The 15,219-nt window shown below is 38.5% G+C and overlaps 2 protein-coding genes across 13 annotated transcripts in view; one reads left to right on the forward strand and one right to left on the reverse strand.

Moving 5' to 3' along the window:
• LOC107733755 (LETM1 and EF-hand domain-containing protein 1, mitochondrial-like) overlaps positions 1-5,888 on the reverse strand; it is a 25,391-nt gene extending 19,503 nt beyond the window's left edge. For all 6 annotated transcript variants that reach the window (XM_016545527.1, XM_016545523.1, XM_016545526.1 and 3 more), the window contains exon 1: positions 5,604-5,888. In XM_016545527.1, the coding sequence (XP_016401013.1) occupies positions 5,604-5,682 (79 nt within the window). In that variant the 5' untranslated portion in view covers positions 5,683-5,888. The remainder of the gene's footprint in view (positions 1-5,603) is intronic.
• A 1,043-nt stretch (positions 5,889-6,931) lies between these two features.
• LOC107733764 (histone-lysine N-methyltransferase NSD2-like) overlaps positions 6,932-15,219 on the forward strand; it is a 21,591-nt gene continuing 13,303 nt past the window's right edge. Inside the window, exons 1-12 of one of the 7 annotated variants that reach the window (XM_016545543.1) lie at positions 6,932-7,205; positions 8,884-9,635; positions 9,777-9,969; positions 11,426-11,586; positions 11,673-12,143; positions 12,242-12,322; positions 12,417-12,588; positions 12,833-12,889; positions 13,014-13,123; positions 13,290-13,386; positions 13,520-13,635; positions 13,840-13,950. In XM_016545543.1, the coding sequence (XP_016401029.1) occupies positions 8,898-9,635; positions 9,777-9,969; positions 11,426-11,586; positions 11,673-12,143; positions 12,242-12,322; positions 12,417-12,588; positions 12,833-12,889; positions 13,014-13,123; positions 13,290-13,386; positions 13,520-13,635; positions 13,840-13,950 (2,307 nt within the window). In that variant the 5' untranslated portion in view covers positions 6,932-7,205; positions 8,884-8,897. Of the gene's footprint in view, positions 7,206-8,125; positions 8,470-8,883; positions 9,636-9,776; positions 9,970-11,425; positions 11,587-11,672; positions 12,144-12,241; positions 12,323-12,416; positions 12,589-12,832; positions 12,890-13,013; positions 13,124-13,289; positions 13,387-13,519; positions 13,636-13,839; positions 13,951-15,219 lie in introns of those variants that run through there. The other 6 variants (XM_016545547.1, XM_016545546.1, XM_016545548.1 and 3 more) reach the window with 6 other exon arrangements.

A 15,219-nucleotide genomic window follows, 5' to 3' on the forward strand; every position in this document is an offset into this window, starting at 1 on the left:
GGTAGGCTTGCCGCGATAGACGGTGCTGACGGTGATACCGTTGTTAAAGGGTCATGAAACCCCCCGTTTCAGCACTGGTTAGTTCTCACTACAGTTTTAAAAAATGCTAAAAAAAGTGGGCGTGGTGTGCAGCGGAGCGGAGGGGGAAGAGGGGAGACAGACAGCTTCCGGTTCAGACAATTTAATTTCACTCCCATCGAGTTTAAAACACAAATAAATGCACAGCCATTTGCACTCTGCAACGAGAACATATATATGAACGCGCTGTTGCACCTCTGATAACTTTTTAGGCTTATTCTGCTGCGTTTATATAAGCCTTTTGACGGCTTGTGTCACCGAGCTGTAAAAACGGTTACACTCACTAATGAATGAATCGCGGTTGTGCCGAACTCTTATTACAAAGCAAAAAAAAAAACGCTTTCCTTCCTTCGATCCATGAATGTTTCTCTCAGTTAATGTATGCAGTCTCGCAGTCTGAAGCGTCTGATATAGCAAATCAACACATGCTGTTGTGAATAATTAAGCAAAGCATCTTCTCATAGGATAAGAACACGCAGTCTCATGAATAATTTAATAGACACCGATGCATCATCGATGTACTATAGTCCTATTACTATAGTACTACAGTAGTACTATAGTACTATAGTCCTATATAGTCCTTTGCCACGTCACAAATTGTGACATCAACACGATGTAGATTTTAAACCCGGAAGATGAAAATAGCGCAAAAAAAGCTACAGTTAAAATTATGGGATGCGATTATAGAAGACGATGGGAACATCGTCTTCTATAATGTGCAACACAAACACCTCTGCTAAAATCTCAGAAAAAGTAGTCTGGGGTTTCATGACCCTTTAAACACAGTAACATATGACACTGCATTTTAGCAAAAAAAAAAAACACTTGTTAAGTACATTTAAGCAGCTGAATATTAGCATTGGAATGTTTTTAAATGTTAATAATGTTTAACCATTATTTAATGTATACTGAAATTATATATTTTAAAAAAAAATGAATGACGGCATCAGCAAAATAACGTAAGTGTTTGGTAGGTTACCATGACCAAATTTTTAAATTTAACCAAATATAAATATAATCATATCATTATCCTATTCAAAAGCATACATCTCCAACAAGGATTTCGCCTAGGGCGCCAAAGTGGTCTGAAATTGTCCTATTCCGTATTGTTTGCTAGCAGATGTGTTGCGCCAGGTTTGATCTCGGTGATGCAAAATAGCAGTACTTCTTGCATGTCACAAAGTGCAATGTGTTAAGTTTAAAGAGGAAGTGCAAATTAAATTTGAAAGATATAGCATTCTTGGATGAGGATGATCTATTTAAAACCGAAAGTGAAGGAGTGGAGGATGTCCTTCCACTTACTGTAAATATAACTTCTGGAAACTCCCTTATCTGGAGTAGGGCTGGACGATATGGCCAAAATTGATATCACGATATATTTCTTAATTTCGGTCGATACGATATAATTCCGATATCGATATGAACACTATTTATCTGAAATAGAAATCTTTTGTAACATTATAAATGCCTTTATCATCACTTTTGATCAATTTTAAGCATCCTTGCTAAATAAAAGTATTAATTTCTATAATTTCTTTCCCAAAAAAATAATAGTAAGCCAGTAAAGCTATTCTCACCCATTCTGACTGTATGCATAGATGACAACAGAGAACCTTTATTTTTTAAGAGTGTAGAATAGAAAAAAAAGAAGAAAAAAAAAAAAGAGGGTCAAACAATCAAGACACTGTAAATTTGAAATAAAACACACCCTGTATAGAGTAATGACATGTTGAAAGAACCTGAACTTTCATGTGTATTGTCTAACTTCCTTTAAGGGTGGAGAAAAAAAACTAACAACTTTGGGGTCACAAATCTTCCTTTCTGTTTTAGGATGCTATGTAAAGAACACAACAGCAACAGATTCTCGGTGTGTAGAGAAATGAACTGAGAGTCATCATATGAGGGTGGGCCCACAAAATGTTTTTACTCCACATGATGCTTCAGATGTTTTCTAAGTAACTAATTGTTTGATCTAATGGTTGGGAGTGGTTGGTTTAAATGTACAGGATGTACTGTAGTTTTGTTAATGTTAAAATTCTTTCTACTATCCCAGCTTAACATGCAGAGTCAACTACAAGTAAGCAATACAAACCGACTTTCCTAAACACTGTAACCCTTTCGCAACATTGCTCTGTTAGTTCGAGCAATCCAAAGCATTCAATAATGCAATCCGTTTGCATTCCCATTCATTTCAAAGACAGAAAACACATCCTGCATGCTGACATCTTGGCTCATGGGCATTAAATTTTAGGCACAAGCACAACACCTGAGCTGTAAGTGCCATGTGACTTAGAGCCACAGGAAAATTACATATTTATACTAAGTTGAATAAAATGAGCGCATCACGTTTCAAAATTAAAATGCAGCGTGGGTGTTTTTATATGAATGTATCTTTGAAAAGAACCGACTGTCTTCAGAAACTTTTCTGTGTCATTTTCATTTTGTCTTTCCTGTAATGCCTGATAGCGTTTGTGAGCAGCGCTTATTTGATTACAGCCTTTACCTGGGAAACCGCTATATCTCCAGCTCCCAAAGCGCCTCCTGCTGGCAGAGAATTAATTCGCAGTCTGTGGGGAAACACTGGTGTCTGTCAGCAAACATAAACAAAAAGCATCCTTCAGAACGGTTTTGAGAAGGTGCTTAAGTTTTGAGCCATGTATTATTACTCTAAATTGGGCTACTACTACCATTACTATCTCGTACCCTGCAATAATCATTTGCTCAAACTCACTTTTATGAGATGAATGGAAAAAAAAGAAAAGAAAATCGGCATCATACATCGGCTGCCCTGATTTCTAAATATCGGCACTGGCCAGTGAAAAACCCATATCGGTCGACCTCTAGTTTTTTCATGAAACTTACCCACATTCAAGTGTTGATAAAAAAAGATTGTATGAAGCTAGAATAAAAATTTTTTTTTTTTTAAAGCAAAGGCTCTGTTCTTTGTTTTAACATATTGCATGTTCAGATATTCATACAATAAATATTCTGGGTGCCATTAAACTTTGTGAAAATGATTACAAATGTTGGCGGTGGCTGGCAACTTAAAAAAAAAAACCCTGTCGGGGAAAGAGTTAATAGCCAGTGTTGTCATGCTTATTGGTATGTTTTTCTTTTTTTTTAATGATAATCCACATTAATCAATCCAAAGACTGAATGTTATGAAAGCTATTCTTGGTAGCATTTGTTTACCTAACAATGCATATTCAGATCTGACCTCTAATTTATAGGCTTGTCAAGCAGAGCTGCGGTTAATCATTTGCCAGGCCACACCGCTGCAGACTAGCTACAAGAAAGAAAGTCCACACATGGGAGTTATTGGGGTTTCTCAGGAAGCACTTCAAGAATATTTCAAAATCAATTAGAGATTGTGGGAGAAACGCTGTGGTTGAGTAAGTAAGCAAAAGAGCATGTTTTATTTCGTTTAGACAAGGTATAAGGCCATAGCTGCTTGCTAAGGCTGCAAGGTCCAGAGATTTGTGGTTTTTATTACCATTTACTTGTGCTGTGTAATTTTTCTTTCTTTATTTATTTAAAGAAAACTGTGAACAAAGTACGACCGAAATGTTTTTCAATTAAGTATAAATTAAATGTATGAAGGTATCAAGGTTGAATTAAACCGTCTTTGATAGGCTTTGATTTGTAATTTTTAATTATTATAAATATTAATATTGGTTATATCAAGATATGACATGCCTAAGGGAAATTAAAACAAAAATGCCGGATAAAAATAGACAACAATGAAAACTCAGTCCATATAATGATGGATCATGAAACACAGGACTGCCCTGAAACACAAGAAATTATGTGGTTTGTTCATGAATGAATGAACAATAGTTTTTTCTTTTTTTTTCTTTTAACAAAATGAATAATGAATTAATCTTTTGATGATCCGAGTAGTCAAAATATCAGCAGCCATTGGCGGGGCCATAAACCAGTTTTGTATAGGCCTATGTCAAATACGGTTAACTTCAAAAAGTCACTAATGTCAATCTACAATGGACAGGTGTTATTAAAAGGTGTACAAATTATGCTTTAGGCCCTGTTTACACTAGTGCGTTTTCATTTTAAAACGCATAACTTTTGCTAAGATCACGCCTGTCGTTTACACTACTCTGTCATTTTCGACCCTCGAAAACGGAGAATTTTGAAAACGCTGCAGACCCCGTTTTCATTTGAAAACTCCGGGGTTGCGTTTCAGTGTAAACGGACCAAAACGGATACTTTTGAAAACGATGGCGTGGCTTCCCAAATTCGCTCTGCGTATCCTTGATGACCGTGTAAACAACAACGTCATGCTCATTGTTGTACCTGCATGAATGGTCATGTGACCTGCGTTTTCGGTTGTGTAGTGTGCACGGAGAACGTTTCTGAAACGCAGTGAAAACGCAAGTGTAGACCAGGATCGTTTTCATTTTAAAACGAAAACGCACTAGTGTAAACAGAAGACAGGTCAATAATAAGGAAGCAGCCACTGCAGTCAGCGACAGACGGCCGAGTCTGTCCTCAGATAACCTCCAGTGCACACAAGGCTACGAGCTTCGGTTCTCCAGCCGCCTGAGCAAAACATGACGCTCCAAAACGATATATAGCCGCATTACACGTAGACTATAACTACATAAAATGACACGTGTGTCTATTTTCAAACATTAAACGATTTTTTTTTTTCGATTTCAGTCAATCATATTGACGTTCTCAGACAGGAGCGTCCGTCTGCCTACACCTGCAACTAACAAACCGCTGTTCATTCCTGTAATTCAGCGTCTAACTTAAAAGAAGCACTCCATAATTAAACGAAAAGCAAACGTTTCTTCAAAAGCGTGGAAACGACTCGCGTGTTGAACATAACAATGAGCTGACAAACCAACCAGCGGTCAAAAACAGTTACAGCGCTGTTATTTTTCAGAACTGACTTACAGTAACAGAGCATGATGACACAAACGCGCAAGCACGTGTGAACCTGACACAGTAAGTTAAGCCACCATTGTCTGTGCCAGTGCACTGGACGCATCCCTCAGCACAGGAAGACGTTTAAATCGGATGGTTCTCGGTGATTATGACTGATTCAATCTGTGAGGCTATACAGCTAGCTTGTTAGCTAATCACTTAAGCCTCTCATTTCACCAGTCGTTCAATAATGTAATCTTGCGGGCCAGGTTTGAGAGCTAAGTTGCGAACTCTATGATTTAAACCAATGTAGTGTCAGGAGGGACTCTTTTCATAAGACATCTGCAGCAGTGTGCTTGACAGGTCTGAAAATGTCCGGATTGAATAACACAGTAAACGAATCAAGGTGATATTAAAGTCGCAAGGCCTTGTCGGCTTTGCTGTTTAAATAAAACTGGTTACTGTACGCCTACATCAGCACAATGTGCCGCATTTTGACAGTTCATACCGCTCGCTGCCCGTTTCAATACATAAAGGCAGAGAGGGAATTACAATATTGACCATTAAAATCATGTTCAAAACAATAAATTTAACCACATACTAATCTATCTCCTGTGATAAACAAAGAACAGTTTTACCTTTTCTGAATTCGTGCTTTAATGACCTAGATGTTTTCAGCAAAGGAGTCCGAGACCTGGTGAGCAAAATCGATGCCATTCTGTTCCCGTTTAACGTTATATGGATGAAAAGGCGTCAAACGTTAATGTAATATTCACAGTAACGCTGAGTGCTCGTAAAGAGGTAATAAACTGACGGTTTATGAACTATCCACAGAAGTCACAGTCCTAAGCTCTTGGCTCATGCCCTTGTACCTTCCTCGGTGATTCAAGGCAAGCGATGAGTTTGCAACCGTTCGGTATTTGCTTCCGTCTTCCTGTTGGTTGAACTCAGCCAGCAGGGGGCGTCTTGTATGAAGGTGACTGGACTGACCGAGAAAAAAACGATGAAGCGCTGCCGCACTGCGAGCGGCCACACGACCTCCAATCAAATGTCTGGACAACGCAGACTCTTAAAACTCCAAATGAGTTGACCAACAGTGCATGTTGATTAGCGTTCAGATATCCGAAAAAAAGCTAACGTTAGACATGATGTAGTTTGACACACATCCTAAATGATGTGCACAAGCAATTGACGCTTGTTTTAAGTATGTAATAATAATACATAGATTTTTTTTTAACAAAAGCGATTGCTAAACATTCTTCTAGACACGGAAATTAAATTGGTATAAACTGCGTTTGAAACATTTTAATGGTTTGTGAACCCTGGCCAATGAGGTCAATACGGGTCTTGGCGCCAATGTTGCCAGATCTCCGTAGAAAAGCTAGCCATCTAATATTCTCAAAATACGTGAACTGTCTCACTAAAATAAGCGAACTCAGTTTCATTCCTTCCAAGGGGGTAATTGCGTGCTTCATTTGGTCTATTTATTGTAGCATAATATACATAAAACATAGTATTTGCTGCAATGGATTTGTCTTATATAATTATATGTTTTAAATCAATTAAAAGTTTAACATACAACTTACCATCTAAATCAATTAATAAATCTTTTTTCGGTGCATTTACATAAATTGGAAATAACAAAAACGCAGCCAGTGTCTATAAGCGCCGTAATAAATCAACAAACCAAACGACGTTTATAACAAACGGACATGGCAACACTGTCTGGCGCGCTTATTTTCGGGTTGCCAGACACTCATGCTTGAGTGCAAATCGACTACACGCTCAGAGCATATTAACTGAAAATTACAAATATATTTAAAACTGTACACATTTCAGTATTGGTTTATATTCAACCAAAAAAAATTGCAACTAATAAATTCCAAAACGTGATCGTTATTTTTATACAATGACGTAAAACCCAGCATTTGCCACATTTTCTATGTGCAACTGGCAACAAGATAACGAATTCCCTCCCTCTTGCATCTGACGTCACATGGTGAGAATTGCCCTCCGCTCAATTCCTCGAGCAGTGATCTGTGTCGCGTTGCCATTTTTCGAAATAAAAACAAAAACAGCTGATCTCAGAATCTCATGGCTTCATCTTAAACAACGAACCTGCGATGAAGTTTGAAGTGCGCCAAGGATAAGTGAAGATGTTCAACGGAGAGTCAGCCGCGAAGACAGTGATATTTGAAAAGGCCGGTTGAATTGTGCCGTCGCGTGTCAGCCAATCGGATGTGAGTATTTTTGGCGCTGATTGGGATGAGAGAGTTTCCCGCAAGCCTCTCAGTACGGGTCGGGAGTTATGGAGATACAGTAAACAGGTTTATTTTCCCACAGGAATAAGTCATGGCACATCATAATTAGGGGGGTTGCTGTCTATTACACGCTGGGGTGGGGTATTAGAGGTTTTCTTTAACGGATAAACGAGTCGTTTTGTAGTATGTCACTCACTGAAGCAGCTGCACCTCACCTGCTAGCTGGCTAAGCTGTAGTTCGCGATGTTTGTCAGCTTCAGATTAAAGAATAAATGATTCCAGAGTTAATAAAATGTGCCATGTGGTTATAGTATGTATCACAGCCCCAGACACCTCCTCAGAGGTTAACTTACATATTTAATACCGTAGGAATGTTTGGTCCGCACAAGTGTTTTTTGTGATTTGGCGAGTCATTTCTTTGCTAACGTCATATTAGCTCTATACTGTTACTTTCACGAACCTATGGTTTGATATCTTTTCCTCCACTGTGTATGTAACTGTTACATTTCCTTACATACGTCTGGTCTCTGAAGTATTGCAGCATTTCAACCGAGATCACAATTCCTACGGAAGGTTTTAGTTTCATTTTTTGGTGTAAAAGTTTGTATTAAAGTGAGTTATTTTCTTTCAGTTTGCTGTGGGCTATTAGGACGGTTAAACGAGTCCATCACTGACTCGTCCGTAATCTTCCTTCATTGATGTTAATGAGGCATCCCGACCGCTCATCCTGAATAACAATAGCTCGATAACTGCCTCTTGTTAAGGACCAAACGGACATTTGCATTTGAGCAGTCACTCTTTTACATAAAGCTTTGGTTAGGTTTTGTTTGTATGCGCTTTTAAGATATGATTACATGCATGTTACAAGTCAAAAGCGCTGCGTTTATTTATTATTTCGTTAATAGCTTGCAGTGCTTATTTGGTGTCGAATGGTTTGGTTTGTATTATTGGATTTTGTTGCAGGATTCATTTGAGGAGGTGGCGTCGGGGTTTGTGCATTGAACTGAATCAAAGCGGCTTGCCACCCACTCGGGCACTGCGAATCCTCCACGGAAGCCATTTTATTGTGGGACCAAACCATTCCAGTTCTCAAACTCCATCCTCGGCATAACCCACAATTTTTTCACATAACCACAGTGTCCGACACGAACTGTAACCACTGTTTATTTGTGGCTATTTAGGACCTGCAGCTTGCAGCAGTCGCCACAGGTGCAGTGGTTAGAACAATTACTACGCATTTACGGTAAACGTCGGTTATGTTTGTTCTGGTAGTCTTTTTACGTTGAATGTTTTTGTTTTGCGACGATATTTGTAAACCTTTACCGTTTTTTTTTTTTGCATAATTCATGAACAGAAGTGGGCCTTGGCTTCTAAGGTGTGGCCCATAATGTAGTTGTGTTTGCATTAAAATATAACTTTTCTTTTTTCTTTATATATTTTTAGTTTTAAAGCAAAGGTTTTATAACCCAGGGGCCCCCTAATATAAACACTGTATATTTTAATTATTAACAATCACACAGTTGTATGGTAAATATAATTTATTTCAGTATTCGTGTGTACATATTTTTTTATTAATATGCCTTTTTTTGTAATATAGGTGAGGACTGAATGTAAATGTTTGTTTTTGTAATTGTCTATTGCTTTTTGTTTTTTGCAGGCACCTGGTTAGTAATGACAGATAGTAAAGGGACATCATTGCCTGCAATGCCAGAGCCCAGGAGTCCTACCACCATGAAACAGCCCTCTGATTCACCTGGTGGACGTAAGGGTCGGGGTGATGGGAGCACTGACCCTACTATGCTCATGGATAAAGCTGCTACTCAGCTGGCAGCTACACCTCAAGAAAGCGTTTTGCAGATGATTGGCAGTCATGGTCATAACCACACCCATGAGCGACTAAAGGACCTGACTTCCCGCTTGTTAAATGGCGATCAAGACACAATTCCAAAGCTCTGTGCTGCCACAGCAGCACAGCCTCTTCTCAAAGTGGTGGAGCCTGTTCCTCAACATGCCAGCCCTCCGAGGAAGTCCAGTGTTTCTCCTGAACTCACTTTTAAAATAACCAAATGTGTGGTAAATCTAGGTGGTAAGACAAATCGATTCGGAGCAGATTATGCAGGGGAGGGAACAGAGGAGACAGATGCACCTTTGAGACTTTCAGAAGGTTTTCTGGCCTCTCCAACTGCCAGGAGAGAAAGACGAAAGAAGAAGAGGGGTCTTGTGAGGAAGAGAAGTCCACCAAATCGGAGACAGTCAATTTTAACCCCTACTTCGAGTTCTGATAAATCCCCTCTACTACACACCACCATAAGGTCTAATGACCTCACCATTGAACCATGTGTTCCCACTGCATCTAATGAGCAGACTGATGGCGAGATACCTGTTAGTGTACCTTCCATCCCCATTCAGGTATAGCTTAATGGCACTCATTTACCCTCCTTCAACTGCGTTTAATACAAAATTAGTTGTTTGTCATAAGGAAAATGTGTTTACCACTTGTGTAAAGGATTCTTTTTTTTTTTCTTACAGTTCTTCATTTCTGTCTTGCAGGAGCCCGTGTCTGATTGCGAATTGAGTGATGTTGCACAGGGTGTGGATGATGTGGAAGTGTGTTGTACAGAGACACAACCCCATTTGCAGTTCTCAGTGGGAGATGTTATCTGGACCAAAGTGTCTGGATACCCTTGGTGGCCATGCATGATCACTACAGACCCAGAGTTTAACATGCACTTTAGGTCAAAAGGTAAGGTGTGCTAGATTAGTTGACTTACAGTTTTTAATGCACTTTCCATCACCATATCGTCAACGACAACAGATTTGCATCATTGCTGTCTTACTCAATTTCTGACAGTTTGTGGCATGTCAATATGATCCTTGTTTAACTCTGGCTGAACCTTTGAATAGTGATCTATATTTAGACATGGAAAAGCATGGGATATCAAATAACTCGATCAATAACATTATTAGAACTGTAACTGCAAACTGATAGATATTGATTAAAAAACATGAGTCTGATGTGGAAAATAACACTGTGAAAAAATAAAGCTTTTAACTGAGTTTTTGAAGTTTAAAAGGCTACATGAGAGTGAAGCCCAAAGTATACTTCGTTTTTTACACTAGCGTACGCGTATAGTCGAATGTGTAACCTTTCAAAGTATACTCCGTTTGATAGCGTGTGCGAATACAGGCGGTCGACACATGCGCTCTAGAAAGCTTCATCTTTGTCCAGCATCTGATGTATTTTCTCCAGAAGTTATGCGTACGTGGACCCTCGTGTACGCGTAAAAGCCGAAATATACTTTGGCCTTGAGATTAGATGCCATGGCACTGCATGATTTGCCACCCATGGTGGGAAGTCAGAATCTAGGGGACATCAAGGAAACAGCTGAAGTAGCTCAGAGACTCAAGGAGCAAGGTCATTAAGGGATTTAAAGATTACAAGAAGTGCTTTGTAGTAAATAACAGATGAAACGGGTGGCCAGTGGAGCTTAAACAGGATTGGGGGGGATTGATTGCAATGGTTTTGGTGGGAAGGCCAATTATGAGAAAATTGCAGTAACCAAGCTGTGAAATTATGAAAGCATGTACCAGAGATTCAGTGTCTTTTGGGCTAAGAATTAAGCAAAGATGTGCCATTTTCACAGGTTTAAAAGAATTATACCAGGATAAAAGAATGCCGCCTTGACCAGGTAGTTAATATGGACTGAAATGATGGGCTGACAGCATCACCCAGATTTTGAATGGTTTGGCAGAATTAGGAAAGAACTCTGTTCAAAAATACATCATCAAATGGTAACTGTGACCATAATGGTGTAATAATGTGAAGAGAATGCATTTTAATATTGAAAACAAGAGCAGAAGAAGGGCCGAAAACAAAGCCCTGGGGGACTCCATGAGTAAAAGAGATGAGTCATTAGAAAGCTGTGTCTGTGATGCAGATAGCTAAAAGTTGAGAGAAGAGTTGCATTTGAGTTGCAAACAACACTTGCATTTGGTCCAAAAGGATGGTTTTAAAGTACTAATAAGGGAGAGCACAGATCCTGTGAAAATTGTTTGCACAAGTGTGACCTTGAGCTAACAAGCAGAGAGAAGGACTGGCTTCTAGCTGTTAACAAGGCAGCATGAGAAATGTAGCACCTGTAAGAAGTGTACTTCTTAATTTTTTTTTAAAGACTTAACTTTTTTCTTTTTTGGGGCAGTGAATAGCCGCACAGGATTATTGTACCATGTACAGTACTTCGGAAATGCTCCAGAGAGAGGATATGTTTTTGAGAAGAGCATGGTCACCTTCTCAGGAAAACACCAGTACCAGTCACTTTGCCGCAGCAACAAACTGCCCATTGATATCAGTGGAAGGAAGGTACAGTAATTATTGTCTGTATTTTTCACTAATGGGGATGTGTTACTCTACATTTGTTGTATTATCATGAAATTCCTTTGTCTTAGATGTCTTTGATGTGCTCTCTACAGCGGGCAATTCCTCGTAAGTTCCGGGAACAGTGGGAGACAGGTGTGTCACAGGCAACAGAAGCCTTGGGTCTACTATTAGAGGAGCGACTGGCCAAATTCAGCTTTGTTTATGAAAATGGGAAAGCCCAGTTCAACCCTCGCATGCTACAAGAGCTTCAAGCACAGCGCAATCAGGGACCACAGCAAGACCCAGATCAGAGGGAGTCTCAGGAGCTGGTCAGCCTCACTCCTCCCGACTCCACTCATTCCAGCCCCAACTCCACAACAACAACCATCATCCCAGGCCTCTTCTCCCACCCCACAGACAGTAGCACTTCATCAGGGAAAAACACCTTCCCCCAAAAAGCACCTAAAACGTCAGTGAAGAAGGATCGGCACGGCACAATACTGAAGTGGAAGAAGACAGAAGCTTCCTCTGCAAAAGATGTCCCTGGGTCTACTGTTCAGGTAGCAGTTAATATAATTGGACTTGTTTATCTCAGTGTAGAATTAGGATTTCAATTTGAGGCTGGAGATGTAATGTTTCAAAACTTTTGGCATTTTAGGTTTCCTGCACTGCATCAGAGACATCTGAACATCAGAGTAAAATAAAGACAAAGGCTGGGAAATGGGCTTACCAGAAAAAGGTGTGTTGTGTGTGTTGTCTCACTGGATAATAATCAGTTTTTCTGTTGTATTTTGTGGTAATAACTTTCTTTTCATTCTGTCTTTGCATATAAGAAGGACCTGCTCTGTATTGATCTAGACCTTCAGCCAAAAGCTCAAAAGAAACCGAGACAGCTCAGACAGAAGTTTCCTGCAGCACCAAATTCAGTAAAGAAGAGGAAAGTAAAAGCTGGTGTCAGTATCTCTGACACTTTAAGCACAGTGTCCACTAATCCTGGACTTTCAGGTGAGACATGTAACTTAAAATACATTTATAAACTGTAAATTGCAAACAATTTCCTAACCAGTGATAATTGCTGTTTTTGTGTCTATAAAGATTAAACAATCTATAGAGAGTCATTATATAATTTAAACAATCCTCACTTCTCTTTATGCCTTTCTTTTAAAATAAAAACCCTCAAAAATATTCAGGGTTGTTGTTTCATGTATTTTTGCTCTTGTAATAATTTCCTGTGTATTTCTTTTATCAGATATAAAGGTATTAGCACCAAGCCCAAAAGTCTTGGAGGAGGAAGATGCATCTAAAGGTGTGTGGGTGGTTTCGATATTAGCAACATTTTAGTTGTTTATGGAAAAAGTATACGTTTAAAACATGAAATTCTACTTTATAAAAGGTTTCAAATAAGCATGCATTCTGACTGCTTCATACAGGAAAGAAAATAGTCTACAAACGTTTACGAGAATCAAAGGATGATGTGGTGCTGCAGCCTAAAAAGAAAACCAAGCTTGAAAAAGTGGTAAAAAAGCAGAAAGGCCAAAAGGTACAAGTGAAAATGCCATGCATTAGTCTGAGTGGAAGTATTTTAGCATGAATTGTTTTAAATAAATAATGCTAAATTAAATTATAATAAAATAATTTAATCAGTCGATTAATAATTTTTGAAATTAAATTAGTAATATTGTTTTTCATTCCTACTTTTCTGTCAGAAGGCACCATCAAATGAGGCCACTGTCAGTAAACCCAGGGGGAGGCGGCGGAAGGCAGACAGGGATGACAAAAGGAAACAAGCTAAAAAAGGCCCAAGTAAATCCACAAACTATTTTAAACTACAGAAAAGGCCCAGTCCAAATACTGTTCTTCTTTGTGTCCTTTTTTGTTTTATTTATTTATTTATTTTTACAGTTTCTATGTTTTTAAAATTTTCTTTGTTTCTCAGGGGACGAGTCTCCTGCTAAAGCCAAACGTGTCAGGAAGTGGAAACAGGAGTCAGGCAGACAATCTTTTCCTGTCTCATCCAAAAAGCACTGCCCATTATCTTCTCCTGAACCAGAGGTGTGTGTATTTGTTTGTTTTTCAATGCTTGAAATATCATACTTGAAACCTGATAATTTGTGAACCAGTTTGTAAAATGTGACGTTCATTCAGTGTTTCTTGGTTTGAATAATTGACTTTGTTTGGAATGATAAATTAATGGTTTCTGTCACTTTTGCCTACAAGATGTCCTGTAAGTAAATATATTCTGAATGCATATTTCAGAGTTCGCTGTGTGAGCAGAGACCTGATTCTCCCAGTGACAGTACAGACGAATCACATCACTCAAAGAAGACCGAACGAACTGCAGGTGCCAGGAAAGAAAGTGTGTGTCTGGTGAGTGAACTCTGTGTAGTGTTGTCAAAAGTACCAGTACTACATTTTAAAAAGGTAAAGATACTAGCCTTTTTGCAGTACCAGTAGTAGGGATGGGCACTTTATAAAAATACTGTAATCAAATATTTGGGCTCATAATAAAACACATTGTTTTTGTGTTTTTGTCACCATTTCCGAACAAGCTTTATACACAACGTTCTACAAAAACATTGTTAAATCTCAAGGTTTTCTTTGTTGAAAACGTGTGAGGGAAAAAAAAAAGATATATATATATATATATAAGAACAAAAGCATTCACGAAAAATAAAGCAGACCATGCAGTGTATTACAGTACAGAATGTACATGCACTCGAGTTGGCCTATGTTTATCGTGTTTATTTTGTCTTGCATCATGATAGTTGAGAAAAACAATTATATCCACATGAAAGTTGGCTCCTCAGTCTAATAACAAGAACGTGTGTCAACAAAGATGTTCCAGAGAGACACAAAGATAATGGTGTGCTTAGCAAAGTTTCTTACTGCACTTTGTGTTTTCTGTTCTTAAAGCACTATACCTCAAGGAAACTTAAAGGAAGCATATGTCTTAAGATCATATGGCTATCAGATAAGCTGTTTCCTCGGCTCACTCGGGGTACAGCTGTGCTTATTTGCAGTCGTGAATAGGGATGGGTATCGTTAAGGTTTTAATGGTATTACTGCTCTTACCGATACTGCTTATCGATTCGGTACTTTAATGGTATTCTTATCGGTACTTTTTGTTTTATATACAGGTGCATCTCAATAAATTAGAATGTCGTGGAAAAGTTCATTTATTTCAGTAATTCAACTCAAATTGTGAAACTCGTGTATTAAATAAATTCAATGCACACAGACTGAGGTAGTTTAAGTCTTTGGTTCTTTTAATTGTGATGATTTTGGCTCACAAAATAAATGAACTTTTCCACAACATTCTAATTTATTGAGATGCACCTGTATACAGTGCCATGCGAATGTATTCATACCCTTTCATTTTTTTTCACATTTTGTTTTGTTGCTGCCTTATGTTAAACTGCTTTTAATTAGTTTTTTTCCACAACAATCTACACTCCATACACCATAATTTTCAAGCAAAAAAACGTTTTTAACATCTTTGCAAATTTATTAAAAATAAAAAACTAAAATGATTCCATTGCATAAGTATTCATATATATTCGTATATCCCATATCTGGGACAGTTGAAATTTAGCTCAGGAGCATTCATTTTGGAGTAATTCATTCATACACTTCAAG

This window comes from Sinocyclocheilus rhinocerous, unplaced genomic scaffold (assembly GCF_001515625.1).
Source record: "Sinocyclocheilus rhinocerous isolate Xijiao unplaced genomic scaffold, SAMN03320098_v1.1 scaffold789, whole genome shotgun sequence".
NCBI classification, from domain to species: Eukaryota; Metazoa; Chordata; class Actinopteri; order Cypriniformes; family Cyprinidae; genus Sinocyclocheilus; species Sinocyclocheilus rhinocerous.